Source organism: Budorcas taxicolor, chromosome 20, assembly GCF_023091745.1.
Source record: "Budorcas taxicolor isolate Tak-1 chromosome 20, Takin1.1, whole genome shotgun sequence".
NCBI classification, from domain to species: Eukaryota; Metazoa; Chordata; class Mammalia; order Artiodactyla; family Bovidae; genus Budorcas; species Budorcas taxicolor.
In genome coordinates, this window is record NC_068929.1 from 40,204,936 (window position 1) to 40,220,500 (window position 15,565).

The window sequence follows — 15,565 nt, forward strand, 5'->3', positions numbered from 1 at the left end:
CAGGCAAGAATACTGGAGTGGTTTGCCATGCCCTCCTCCAGTGGATCTTTCTGACCCAGGGATCAAACCTGTATCTCTTACATCTCCTGCATTGGCAGGTGGGGTTTTTTTAACCACTAGCGCCACCTGGGAAGCTTGTACAACAGAAAACACTAAAAATCTTTCTTCTTTCTTTCCTTTTAAGAATTAGGGAGCATTTTACCATATTGCCAATTGATACAAGATAATAATAAACATAAAATCAGCTATTCAAAATTTGCTAAAATAATGCAAAACCAGGGCAGGTTTTCATGCAATCCAAACTCTCAACTCTCAAATAACCTACTTATCACTAGAAAATCAGGCACCACAAAAGAAAATAATCAAATGTGTTTTACTGAATCATTTTCCAAATTAGCTCTATTATATCAGAGTACAACTACTTAAAAAGGTATCTTTGAAAAATAATGGGAAAAATTACTTTTACATTAAATTTTACCCATTTGTCAATTCTAGTTTCAAAAAATCTTCAGAATCCAAATGTCACCTCACCACTACCACCCTTGTCCAAGATATGACCTGGACAACTGCAACAGCCAGCCCCCAACCAGTCTCCTTGCCTCCACCTTCCACCCCCTATAGTTATTCTCCATGCAGAGGATAACTGCATGGAGAGGTGATTTTTCAGAAAATGTAACTTAGATGATGTCATTCTTCTCCTCCAATCTGTCTAATGGCTTCCCATTACCCTCCAAAGAGTGTTCAAACTCCTTGACACAGCCTCCAAGGCCCTCCCTACTTGGTCTGATAGTCTCTCACCCCAATCTATGTCCACTTCTCATTCACTCTTCCCTAGAAAGGGAGAGAGTTTACTGACTTATGAATGTGGGAAGAACTAGTTGAGAGCACTTGACTTAGTACTCTCCTCTTCCTTCCTAAGTATAAGCTATCCTTAGGGCATTCTTTGCATCTCCACATCCTGAGCCTTCCTGGGGTAAGCCTAGCTGGGCAAATATGTACAATTCTAGGAGTTAGTCAGCAGGAGCTTTTGGTTTTCATCCTCTTCCACCATATGAAACAAAGGTGGATTCTGGCCTTCATCTGTCATATTTTAGCGATTAGTCTTATTTCTTAATTTCTTTAGAACCCATGTAAGGAGAAGGAATACTAATTACTAGGGCTACCAAAATCTCCAACATACCAACAGAAACAAACACATATACAAGACATACCTTATATATGAGTACAGAAAAGAATCTAGAAATATTCATCTCTGGGTAGTATAGTTATAGGAGTCTATTTTTCTTTGTATGCTTTTCTATTTCAGGTGAATATTTTTATAAATAACTATGGATTACTTTCTTAAATCAGAAAAATTAACCAAAATATACTTTCTTTAGGGGCAATTAAGGAGGGTCCTGGTATCAAGTTTTCAGAGGAAACTATGAACTATGTTGAATACATGTTTAATAAAACTGAAAACAGTTATAAAATGACTGTCTCTAATCATGATTACATAATTAGAAAATAAAAATGTCTTACCTTTTTTACAAACATTTTATAATTACTTTCTCTTTACTATTTTGGCTAAATTCAAGTTACCAAGTAGTGACAAAAATTACATCATTCTCTTGAATCTACATTACGTCATTCTCTTGAATCTTCCCTTGTGGCTCAGCTGGTAAAGAATCTGCCTGCCAAGGGGAGACCTGGGTTTGATCCCTGGGTTAGGAAGATCCCCTGGAGAAGGAAAAGGCTACCCACTCCATTATTCTGGCCTGGAGAATTCCATGGACTGGGGTCGCAAAGAGTCGGACACGACTAAGCGACTTTCACTTTCACTTGAGTCTACATAGCCCCTCTGGTCTATTTATTCAATACAGGATTATATCAGGGTCTTCTCTGGTGGCTCAGTGCTAAAGAATCCACCTGCCAGTGCAGGAGATATGCGTTCAATCCCTGACCCAGGAAGATGCCACATGCCGTGGAGCAACTAAGCCTGTGCGCCACAATTATTGCGCCTACGCTCTAGAGGATGAGAGCTGCAACTACTGAGTGCGTGTGATGCACCTACTAAAGCCAAAGCGCCCTACAGCCCATGCTCTGCAACAAGAGAAGCCACCGCAGTGAGAAGCCTGTGGACCAGAACTAGAGAGTAGACCCTGTTTGCTGCAACGAGAGAAAAGCTCTTGCAGCAACAAAGATCCAGCACAGCCATAAGTAAATAAATAACAATTTTTAAAAAAAGATTATATTAACTACTTACTTATAATGTGTATACATTTGACTCAGTAACAGCAGCTCTTATATTTAAACTGGAGGTTTTTGGACCATGACTGATTTCTTTTTCTAAATATCAACACACAACCATAAATGTTCATGTAAGTTTTCTTCTATCACATTCAGGAGAAGACTCTTCTATTTTTACTTACAAGTTGAAATGTTTTAAAAATACATACAAGTCTTTATAAGTAAATTCTGTGTTAACTCAATTTAAATTTTCCTTCAAGCTTCCCTGAGCAACTTCGACCAACAGCTATACTTAAAAATGTTTTCACACATTCTCATCGGTTACATTTTTTTCCTTCTATATGTTAATGTCCATGCGTTGAGATACTGTTTAAGTTTTGCCTTTCCAAGGATATTGCACAAGGTCTGTATTTTCAAATTAGAATATGAAAGCAAGGGTCTTTTGGATATAATTTAAATGCTGAGGGTGCAGGTACATTAAACCATTGAAAGTTAATTCAACAGTACTGATATATACTTTGTATACCAAAGGAAAGGAAGTGAAAAAATCCTTGCCTACAGAGAGCGCGTGACAGTGACACACAAACTTTTTCATCCTTGGTCCACTTAGGCAGAGTGAACGTTTTCCTTCTTACTCTACTCCCATTTCCAGTGGCAAGAGAATGTAGGGTTCAAAGTTCAACTGTAGATACAGTTTTTTAAAAAATTATAACCATTTTAACAGTAAGAATTATCTATTTTTTAAACAGCTATATCAAAGCATAACTACTGTAAAATTCACCCATTTTAAGTATGCAATTCAACAATTTTTAGTAAATTTACAGAGTTGTGCCACCATCACCATAGTTTAGTTTAGAATATTTCCATCAGGATGATTCGTTTTTGAACCATAACGCTATGCAACATAGCAATCAGGAGTACAGGTTCTAGTACAGACTGCCGGGATCCACAATTTATCAGCTGCATGAGCCTGACAAGTTGTTATACCTTTCTTTGAGCTGCGTTAGTTTTCTTATCTAAAATATTTGGTTAATGACAGTACCAACCTCACAGTACTGTTCTCAGGGTCAACTGAATTAACATATATATAAAGCACTTAAAACAGTAGCTGGCACAAATTAAGTATTCAAGTGAAAGTGAAGTCGCTCAGTTGTGTACAACTCTTTGCGATCCCATGGACTATAGCTTAGCAGGCTGCTCTGTTCATGGGATTTCCCAGGCAAGAATACTGAAGTGGGTTGCCATTTCCTTCTCCAGGAGATCTTCCCAACCCAGGGATTGGACCTGGGTCTCCCGCATTGTAGGCAGACGCTTTATCATCTGAGCCACCAGGGAAGTCCCATCAATAAATATTAGCTATTATTAATATCATACACTTTATTTTTTTTTTAATTTTTATTTTTACTTCATTTTACTTTACAATACTGTATTGGTTTTGCCATACATTGACATGAATCCACCACGGGTGTACATGTGATCCCAAACATGAACCCCCCTCCCACCTCCCTCCCCCCAACATCCCTCTGGGTCATCTCCGTGCACCAGCCCCAAGCATGCTGTATCCTGCATCGGACATAGACTGATGATTCGATTCTTACATGATAGTATACATGTTTCAATGCCATTCTCCCAAATCATCCCACCCTCTCACTCTCCCTCTCAGTCCAAAAGTCCACTTTACACAACTGTGTCTTTTTTGCTGTCTTGCATACAGGGTCATCATTGCCAATCTACTTATTAGAAAGCAATAGGCAAATAAGCACATTCCATACTGAAGACTAAATCAAATGACCTATAATAACACATTCATTTGATAACAATGAAGCCTGACTGACAGTAACTTAAAATTTGGAAACAAGAATAACAGCAACTTCAAACAAAATTAATCCAAGATAAAATCCATGATGCTAATGAGAACCTACTGTGTAGCACAAGGAACTCTACTCAGTGCCAGTAACCTAAATGGGAAGAACTCCAAAAAAGGGGGGCATATGTATACATATAGCTGATTCACTTTGCTGTACAGTAGAAACTAACAACATTGTAAAGCAACTATATTTCAATAAAAATTAAAAATAAATAAATAAAACCTATGATGCTCTGATAGCATCTATTTCCCTATTTATTCAACAAATATTAACTGGGAGCACATACATTCATCTATTTATTCAACAGATATGAACTGGGAGCACAATGTTAACTGGGAAACAGCAAATAAGACAAAAAGTCCCTCACCTTATGAAGCTTAAGAGGAGAAAAAGTGAATGAGCAGGCACATGAAAAATAAAACACGGTAATTACACAGTGTTAAGTGCTATAAAGACAATAAAACAAGGCAACTGGACGGAGAAACAGGTGCAGAAGAAAGCCAGGGTACTACTACTTTAGTCAGTAGTCTAGACTGGCTTTAGAACCAGCCTTCTCAATCTATATTCTCACCTACTGCATGGTTTTATGGCTCTTTGAGATGACATTTCACCAGAGGCCAGAATGAGAGGTTAGCAACACCCCCAGAGCTATAACCATGGCAGAGGCAGCAAAGATAACAAGCACAAAGGCTACAAGGTGAACAAGGCCTAACAATATTTGAAGAGCAGAAAGAGGCCAGCTAGCTTGGAGTTTGCTGAGCATGAAGGACAATGGTAGAAGATGCCATTGAAGACGTAGGTAAACACCAGATTCCTGCTTTATTTCACTATTTGAATCACCCCTTTCCTATTCAATAGCTTGAGGTGATATTAGGTCAATAACTGGACATTTCTGCAGCCTAGGGAAACTCACCATCACCATGGGCTCAACTATGGCAAAGCACTCTTCACTTCTTAAAAAGATGAGTTTTTTTTTAAGTAGAAGCTTAATTTTTTAAAAAAACATTTTACTTGATTCTGTTATTTGAATGTCTTCAGGATTTACTCTCCTAGGATAAATAATCTTCTAGTCCACAAATACAGCAGCACAACTGTGCAACAGCACCATAGAAAGAATGGCAACTGATCTACCTTCTTCACTGCGTGAGATCTCCTCTAGTCATGGGGAGCTGCCAGAAAGACAGACAGGGCAGAGTGGTAAGTGTAGAGTAAGGCACCAAAGCAGGAAGGTAGAGGACGATCAGGAGGGAACCTAATCTGATTTTAAAAGGAAGTTTTACTATTTATGGAGAGAGTTGCGGGAGATACTCTAAGGCAGGATAAAGACAAATGGAAAGACTGAGGGTGCCAGTCTGCAGATACATGAACTATATTCACTATGCAGTAAGCAGTGAAGGAGTGATTGTTATACTGAATATGATTTTAACTGGGGCCTGGTGGCTCAGAGGATAACGCGTCTGCCTGCAATGCAGGAGACCCGGGTTTGATCCCTGAGTTGGGAAGATCCCCTGGAGAAGGAAATGGCAACCCACTCCAGGATTCTTGCCTGGAGAATTCCATGGACAGAGGAGCCTGGCGGGCTACAGTCTATGGGGTCGCAAAGAGTCGGAAATGACTGAGCGACTTCACTTTCAAGGAAACCAGAGAGGATGGACAGAGAAGGGAAAGGATATCCTACAATGCAGGTGAGAGGTGATGAAAGTCTGAAGTAGAGTGAAGGCAAAAGAGAAGAAATTGAGGGGGCAGATGCAAGGTACACTAAAACATAGAATATATAGGAGATAGAGAATATTTTGAAGTTCTAAATGGAAACCCAAATTAAGAAAAATAGCGAAGTCAAAAGGAAGGGTGACTTCTAAAGGAGAAAAGGAGTAGTGTTCAGGGTATTTAGAGCTTAATTCTTGGTGGGATTGTCTCACAGACAAGTGAAGGTGCCTTCAGAGTACAGAAGAATGTATAGGAGGGAACTAAGAGACACAGACTGGAGTCACAGCAAGTAATGACAACTGAACGTAAAACAGTTCATCTGCCTGACAGGAGACTAGGAAAGATGATGTCCTTTTACTCTAATATGGAGACGGTGGGAAACAGCCCATGAAGGAGGCGGAGAACCAGAAGGTTCTGACTAAGAACCAGAAGGTGGTGACTGTCACACATGTCAAGGTTGCCTTGTTACCTGGGCAAGAGGGAAGTTAGCAGGAGAAAAGTTTGTTTCAAAGGGTGATACTGTCAATAAGGGCAATAAAGACGGTAAAAAAGACAGCTGAATTTGGTGCTTAGATAGTCTTTTTTTTTTTTTTTTAATCTTTAAAAAGAGAGTGAACAATGTTTTCTGTTAAATCTTCAAAATACCAATTTTCCAGCTTCTTCAGGGCCTTTGAAAGCAAACTGGATGGAATGGCTGTTTTGTTCACTGTGGTACCCCCAGAACCTAGACTAGTGGTTGGGCCAGAGGAGGAGTGGATAACTTTTGTGGAATGAACAATGTGACCTCTCAATCTTCCCTCCATGTATCAGCCCCTTGAGCTCTTCATTTCCCTCCCCACTGAGCTAAGAGGCCAGGATCTCATACATGTTGACCAACTGTCTTATCAACATCCTAAATAATCCAGCCCCAATATTCTTCTCTTACATGTTTCCTATTTCTATCTCTCTGAATTTTTCGGATCTTATCTATAAACCTGGTGTCCTGAAATTTCATGATGCCTGGTTTGATGTGAGTTTTCATTCACTGTGCTGAGCACCAGATGAACAATTCCTACCCAGAAAAAAAAATTACTTTCAGTTCTGAAACTGTGGTGGAGGGCACAGGAGGCAGGGTAGGAGAAGGCCTGTAATAATCATTTCTTACCTAATTGCATCCATCCTCTCTCCTCTGTATTTTCTCTTTCTAAAACTTTCTGGTCAAATATTGAGCCTTGAACTGACCCTTAAATCTTTTCTTTCTCACTGTTTTACACTGTTTTCTAGATTTCTTTGACTATATCTCTTAATACTACCTGCAGAAGGAAATGGCAACCCACTCCAGTATTCTTGCCTGGAAAATCCCATGGATGGAGAAGCCTGGTAGGTTACAGTCCGTGGGGTCATAAAGAGTCAGACACGACTGAGCCACTTCACCTCACTTGACTTCAATACTACCATGGCTTCACCCTGTTTTCTAAGAGTTTTTCTTTGAACTCCAAGTGTACAAAGGCTTTTTGCAATATTATCCTTTAAGTTTCATGGCTGTAATATTCTCTCTTCTCTCTGAGAATATTAAATATAGGAACTTTTATTGAATTATTCTTCCGTTTCCTACCTTGTCTCTCTCCCCTCTGAGAGTGCTTTAGTGTCTGCATTTCTTGTTAGTGGATTACTTAAAGTATCTGGTGATCCTTGTCTATTCATTAAAATATGAGTAAGATCCTAAAAACCTGACTAGAAACACTGTAGGAGTCAAAATCTTCTTCAATAAAAGGCCAGACAGTAAATAGTTTAGGCTTTGAGGGGCATGTAGTCTGCTATAACTACTCAACTCTGCTATTATAGCATAAAAGCAGCCATAGATAATATAAAAATGAATGAGCAAGGATGTTCTTCTAATTAAGCTTTATTCATGGACACTGAAATTTGAATTTCACATAATTTTCATGTGTCATGAAATATTTTTATTTTGTTTTTCTTATAAACCACACGGCAGGCAGAGCAATGTCTCCCGCAAAGATTTCCACCCCCTAATCCCTGGAACCTGTGAATATGTTATCATACCAGGTAAAGGGGAATTAAGATTTCAAACTGAATTAATGTTGATAATCAACTGATCTTAAAACATGGCAATTATCCAAGTAGATATAATGTAAGCACAAGAGTTTTTGTTTTGTGATGTGAAAAAGACTCAAACTCACTATTGTTGACCTTGAAGATGGAAGAAGGCAGCCATGAGCCACGGAATATGTGTAGCTTCTAGAAGCTGGAAAGGGCAAGGAAATGGATTCTCCCCTGAAGCAGCCGAAAGAGAACACAGTCCTGCCAACACTGATTTTGAGTTCAATGAAACTTTTTTTTAATATAACTTAAAAAAAATTTCACTCTATGTTTAATTGGAGGATAATTACTTTACAATATTGTGATGGTTTCTGCCATATATCAACATGAATCAGCCATAGGTATACATATATCCCCTCCCTCTTAAACCTTCCTCCCACCTTCCATCCCTCTAGGTTGTCACAGAGCATCAGCTTTTGGTTTCCTGAGTCATACACCAAATGCCCACTGGCTATCTATTTTACATATGGTAATGTATAATGTTTCAATGCTATTCTCTCAAATCATCCCACCTCTCCTTCCTCCACTGTGTCCAAAAGTCTGTCCTTCATGTCTGCGTCTCCTTTGCTGCCCTGCAAATAGGATCATCAGGACCATCTTTCTCGATTCTATATATATATGTCAATATACAGTATTTGTCTTTCTCTTTCTGACTTACTTCATTCTGTATAATAGGCTCAAGGTTCATCTCCCTCATTAGAACTGACTCACCAATCAGACTTCTAACTGACTTAAGTATAAGAATCCTGTGCTGTTTTAAGCCACTAAGTTTTTGGTAAATTTGTTACAATGACCACCAAAAAACAACACAATCATTTAAAAATGAAAAAAAAAATCTTTCTTAGCTTGCAGGTCATACAAAAATAGATGTGGCACATGGGCCACAGTTTCTGACCTTTGGTACAAGCACTTGCTCCAGACTGCCTAGCACTGAATCCTAGTTCTGCCACTTACAAGCTGCAAGTTTGGCTAGGCAGCACAACTTTCTTTTTGTATTGGTTTCCTCATCTGTAAAATAATGATAGTAACGGTACTTTTGTAAGGATTGTTGTAAGGATTAAATAAAGTAAAACATGTAAAGTACTTAAAATATTACCTAACTCAAAAGTATTCAGTAAATGCTATAATAATAACAACAGCAATAACAACAGAGGAGGAGATGAAACACAGCCCTATATGAAGATTTTCACCTTATCTCAGCTTTGCTTGGACTATGAAGTCTCTCTGACAGACCACCCTAAAAGTAACTCTTCAGTCTAGGGTAGGAAGAGAACTGCAGGAGAAGCCAGTTCATCTTTCATAGGCTTTTCCCAGCCCAGCTAAGGTTTCAGCTTTCTCCAGTTGGCCAAGTCAGTGACCATTCACACATCTGGTTTCTAGTTTCCAAAAGTGTCCTGACTTCTCTTTTTGGCTGTCATCTCCTCTCTAATTCTCTTTGATTGCATGTGTTTATGCTTTAAAAATGTCTTTTCTGTCATTTTAGTGGGGTTTTAGGAAGAAACAGAACTGAATGAATCTGTTTAACTTACCATATTTAACTAGAAGTCTTAAATTCAATTATTCTCCTGCCTTCAAAAAATAAGGATAACAATCATCTCCATTTAAAACAAAAATTTTAACCTAACTTTTTCAAAACTAGCATATTCTCATTTTTATTAATACTGCTCACCCAAATATGTGACATTTTATAAGAGAATTATTAGTATAACTTTAAAGCTTCCATTAAAATAACTGACAAATTACAGCTTAACTTTAGGGCTTGCAAGTAATTTCACACAGTATTGATGGTTTGTGTTTTGAATCAATGACACATTTTTTGAAAAGTGAGCTTTGAAAAATATGCATGTTAAAAACACTATGAAATAAGTTGTAAGTCATATGCTTTCTCTTAAATGTTTATTTTAAAAATAATTATAATTCATAACTACCAAAGCACACTAATCAATGGATACATAAAGTTTTTGTTTATTGATGGTGATTTTATTTCCATACATTGAATGACTGGTTCTAGCAGGGATCTATATTCTTATCTTCCTAAACCATACTTTTCACCACCAAAGCATCTGCTATGCTCAAATTCATGACACTTTTCAGACATTGTTAAATTGCACCCTGAGATCTAACTACACCATTCTACAAAAACTGCAAATCCCCTAGGAGCTAAAAAAGAAAGAATAAGACAAACAGTTATTAAAATCTGCTATGTGTAAGCCCTGTTCTAGATGCTTTAAGTATATACCTAACATAATTCTCAAAATGACTGGACAAGATGGGGATCATGCGTTCATTTCATGAGTAAGGAAAATGAGGGTGTAGAGAGCTTAGCAAACTCAGGACTGATGGATAGAAAGTCCCAGGTAATGTGCAGAGTAATTGTATGTCTCGGGTGTCATTTACAAAATATGCTATAGAACTACACAGTAGACTTTTAGTTATCCATATATATTTTCTAAACTCCAACTATTAGGCCTAATGAAAAGACAAAAATCTATGTTTGAATTTTTAACGTGACTTTATATTTTTTACAGAGCCACATCTAGCTAGACAAACCAACAGAAATAGAGCTATGGAGAAAACTACAGAAGGATACACCACAGGTAATTTATAAGCCAGGGAAGCCCAACTGACAAGCATAATGGGTAGAAATAGGCTAATGAGAGTAGAGATACAACTAATCATAATAGTAATAACAATTTTTTGAAAAGTATATATTTCATTTTTGTAAAATTATGCTTCCCTTTAATAAAGAAATTTTGAAAAATCCAATTAGAACCATATTTATTATTATAAGGTTGTCCATGTTATAGTCTCAAATTTAAAAAGTGAAAGTGAAAGTCACGCAATCGTGTCCAACTCTTTGAGACCCCATGGACTGTAGTCCACGGAATTCTCCAGGCCAGAATACTGGAGTAGGTAGCCATCCCCTTCTCCAGGGGATCTTCCCAACCCAGGGATCGAAACTAGGTCTTCCACATTGCAGGCAGAATCTTTACCAAATAAAAAAAAAGGAAATTGTAAATTCTCTATTATAAAAACAAAATGTTTTACTCTGTTTGTGTATGTATACATAACATATTAATAGAGGGAAGGTGTAGAAGGCCAAAAATCAGCCTAATCGTAACTTGGGCACCGGAAGGTGACTGCACGTTTGCACGCTCAGTCACTTCAGTCGTGTCCAACTCTTTGTGACTGAGACCGCAGCTTGCCAGCTCCTCTGTCCAAGGGATTTTCCCAGCAAGAATACTGGAGTGTGTTGCCATGACCCCTCCAGGGGATCTTCCTGACCCAGGGATCGAACCCACGTCTCCTGCACTGCCAGCATAGTCTTTGTCCACTGAGCCACGTGGGAAGCCCTGAAGGTGACTGGAGACATTTAGAGATTTGTGGAACACTGGACTCAAGCCACTACTGGTGACTTTATTTTTCGTATTCTTTCTCCTTCACACCTGTTCTCTTATTCACCAGGGGCTTATTTGCTCAGAAGCTTATCTCCCGGTGTGATCACTTGTCCTTGCCCCAGCTTTCTCTGAACCAAACCAACTTTTTCTAGCATGACTGAGAGAGTGTGGGCACTGACCAAGCACCAAGCTGGAGAAATGTCTCTGCAGTGTCTCACAGGCTTGAGGCTTTCCTGGTAAGGGGTTGTAGTGTGTGGTCATGTTTCTAAAAGGGACAGCCCCAGAATCCGGACTGGGGTTGCAGGCCAAAGGAGCAGTAGGAGGTAGTCAGATGGAGAGTGGGTCAAGTTTCTGGTAGTACTCTATTGCCAAATCAAACTTCAAATATTATTCCCTCCCGTCACCTGTTCTAGGGAAGGCAAAACTCCATGAATATAATGGGTCCTCATTTTCCTACTACAATCTTAGTCTACAAATAATGACTGCAATACAAGGAAGCACACCATGTTCTTTTGGTAAAGAATCTGGCATATTGTCAATTCTTGATAGATACTACAGAGCACTACCACTGCTTCCAGCAAAATATGTCCCAAGAGTTCAGTAGGTTTTTTTATGTGAATGGAAGTCATCACTGGGTATTCATAAGACTATCCAAGCTGGAATATTTTAAACGCCAGAAATTATACTTGAGAGACACATGAAACATCGTTTTAAAATCCATGTATATTAATACAGATTATGTGTTTCTACATCATTAAAGATACAACAAAAATTATGTATTTGTGGACCTCAATAGCTCCCATTCTCCCTCTCGTATCTCTGACTTACTGTGTTTTCATATAACATAGATAGTTCTTTACGCTACTATTTTTAATGACGTCTTAGAAATAAACTGACAATGTCAATCAATAAGTAAAACATATAGTATAGTACATCAGGTGATGATCAGCACCATGGAAGAAAATAAGAGGGGGAGGGAGTGCCACTGGTGGGGTGAAGGCTGCGATTGTATATCGCGTGGAGTCAGGGAAGGCCTTGCTGAAAAGACAACATTTGAGCAAAGTGCTGAAAGAGGTGAAGGGTGAAAGTCATGTGAACACCTAAGAGAAGAATGTGGAGGCTGGAGGTTCAGCACATGCAGGAGTCCTGAGTCTGGCGGCATGCTGTTACCTCTCCAACACCATCTCCCCATACTCTGCACCTCCCTCACTTCCTGCCAGCCAAACACTGGCCTCCTTGCTGCTGCTCACATGCAAGCTGGTAAGGAGAGTGAGGAATTGGGGAGGCAGTACAGACCAGGAGAGGCTCCTCTGAAGTGGCCTTCCTCTCAATTTAAAAACAACTCAACATCAAATGATTTGAGAGCAATGCTGGGCAAACAAACACTCCTCTTGAGCAACAATGTCCAACAGAACTTTCTGCAATGATGAGAATGTTCTCTATCTCTGCTGTCCAATAAAGTGGCTAGTATGGCTGAGGAACTGAAATTTTAACTTCATCTTATTTTAATTATTTTTAAATTGAAATAGTCAAATGTAGCTAGTGGCTATACTACCAGCCAGCAAATTTCTAGAATAAAGGCAGGCCTTGGGAACACAGAAATTTATCACTGACAGACGCTTTACTTCCAAGAAAAGAGATACATTTCATTTCATTTGCTGAAGTTCAAGTTGGTCTAATGAGAATTCCATGATAAAATACGGCAATTATGATAGCTTTACTCGTCACAAAACATACGTATGAAGCATTACTTGCCTTGTAATTCTTTGGCTACTGTGTGGGAAAAATTACTGTTATTAGCTTTTCTTACCTTAGCTTTAGTGTTTCCCTCTACATGATTTATTATTGCTGAAGTAATAGTTAAGAATTTTTAAAATCTATTTTTAAACGAACTGGGTTTCCTAACAAGTTTTTTTTCCTCTTAATTTTTCTTCAGGTGACACATACAGGTGCAAATTTAAGAATATGAAGAAATGTAATGAATATGATGTGGCAAAATAAGCTCTATATTCAATGTATTATTAAATTTTAACTAAACAGAATCAAAGATTCTGATTAGAACAATGGCTTAAAGGTTTTCTTTTCTACAAAATAGGAAACATGAGATATACTAATTATTTTAAGAGATATGCAAGGCTAACCTTTAAAAACTATATTCAACTTAGAAACTATGGTTTCTAAAAAAAAAAAGGCATGTACTGTGCTTAGTCGCTCAGTTGTGTCTGACTCTTTGCGATCCCATGGACTGTAGCTCGCCAGGCTCCTCTGTCCATGCAGATTCTCCAGGCAAGAATACTGGAGTGGGTTGCCATGCCCTCTTCCAGGGGATCTTCCCAACCCCAGCATCAAACCCAGGTCTCCCACACTGCAGGCAGATTCTTTAATGTCTGAGCCACCAGAGAAGCCCATGAGAAGCATGTATATATGTATATACACACATATATGTGGATGTATGCATATATACACAGACACACTAAACACATCACTATTAAAGCTAGTCAAGAAAACTTTTAAATTTTCTATGTTAAATCAACAGCACTCAGAGACGATGAAAGCCAGTTACTAAAAAATTTATTGCTTAGTTAAAACTCAGTTTACAATTCAAAGGATTTTTAAAATCTCTGAGCTGTTATAAAGCTTTATGGGGTTTATAGTGGAGATGAAAACAGAAATAAAAAGATCTGACAAACAGAAAATGCCAAAGATGTTTCCAGCATTATTAACATGGATTCTTTTTTCTCTCTCATTACTTTTTACCTATTCCCAAAAAACTGACTTTAACTCCATCTGCCTGAAAAGACAACTGTTTCCTGGGGTCCCTTTCAAAATGAAAGTGTTTGATGGGCAATTTTATTTGAAAGAATATTATTTTTATAATTGTTAAAAATAAAAAGAATGTAAACTCTATGAAGGCAGGAATTTTGAATCATCTACAGTAGTTCCAGTCTTCAGAATAATGCCTGAATATAGTACAGATAATAAATATTTATTGAATTAATAATTCTACCAGCATCTTTTATTAAAATAAAATAATCAACTTTTACTGTAACATTAGTGTAGATTTTCATTTTAACATTGGTAATCTAGAATAACTCCACTTAAAAATTCTTGTTTTACCATCTATACATGCAACAAAGCCCTTTTCAAAGCTTATTGGTAATACACAGAATTAGCCAAAGACTATTCATTGTTTTATTCATTCTTTCTGTGGTTATAGAATTCTATGATCCCTTTAAATTCCAAATTTTATTTTATTCTAATAATGACTTAAAACTGAAAAAAAATCTGAAACTTATTCAAATGGAATGTCATGGAATGTCAAACTATTATTTAAATTACTACACAAGTAACTGCTCAACAACTTATGGATCACCCTGGTTATTTCATGGTTTTCTCACCTCTTTTAAAGGGTATTTCTAGTTCTCTGCTTAGTCTTGTTTTACATCACTGTCAAATTCTTCACTTTCAAATCCAAGTATATTGAAATGTCATAAAATAAACTATACTATATTTTTTACATTTTATACCAAAAGATTGAGTTTATGTCAAAAACAAAATCTAATACACATTGGAAAATACTGAGTTGGAATGTTTGCTAAAATGCTGTTTACTGCAGAGGCCCAGTGTTTTATCAACTAACACTGAAGTTTAAATTAGGGCTAAACTCAGGAAATTGACCTTCATAATGTTTTAACATGATGTTTGTCTTTCTAAGGTGGCTTTCTTCTCAGAAAAGAGGACTTAAATATCCTTGACTTACTGTCAAATTTCGGTCCCAGATCTGTATGCTTCCATTCTGGCAAGCAGCTGCTATGAGGTTTCCATCTCTACTGTACGTGCATGTGGTAGGAATTACTTTTTTACCCTGCATTGTCCGCGGTTTAAACACACTTTTTTGCTTCTTTGGATTTTCAACTTCCCAGGTCCTCACAGTCCTTAAAAAAAGAAAAAAAGGAAGATTTTCACTTACAAAAAAGAAAGGATTTTAAAATCCAAAAGAGTTCACAAAGACTGCTTGACCTTTTAAGCATATAAATCTAATTAATGTTTTTTACATTTTTTTAAATAAAATGTACAGTATGTAAATGAGGTTTCCCAATGCAATAAAGTCAACCATCCAAATTGTACTGTCATGAAATCAAATCGCAAGTGGCAAATTCTACTTCAAATTTCAGAGTTCTTAGTTCTGACCCTCTAAAGCAGTAGTTTCCAACCAACTGACTATACACTCTGATCAGCAGAACTGTTGAACATTATATACCC

General features: G+C 37.6%; 1 protein-coding gene across 1 annotated transcript in view; it reads right to left on the reverse strand.

Moving 5' to 3' along the window:
* WDR70 (WD repeat domain 70) overlaps positions 1-15,565 on the reverse strand; it is a 271,973-nt gene that overhangs the window by 90,368 nt on the left and 166,040 nt on the right. The window contains exon 10 of the mRNA XM_052659024.1: positions 15,063-15,237. Within this exon, the coding sequence (XP_052514984.1) occupies positions 15,063-15,237 (175 nt within the window). The remainder of the gene's footprint in view (positions 1-15,062; positions 15,238-15,565) is intronic.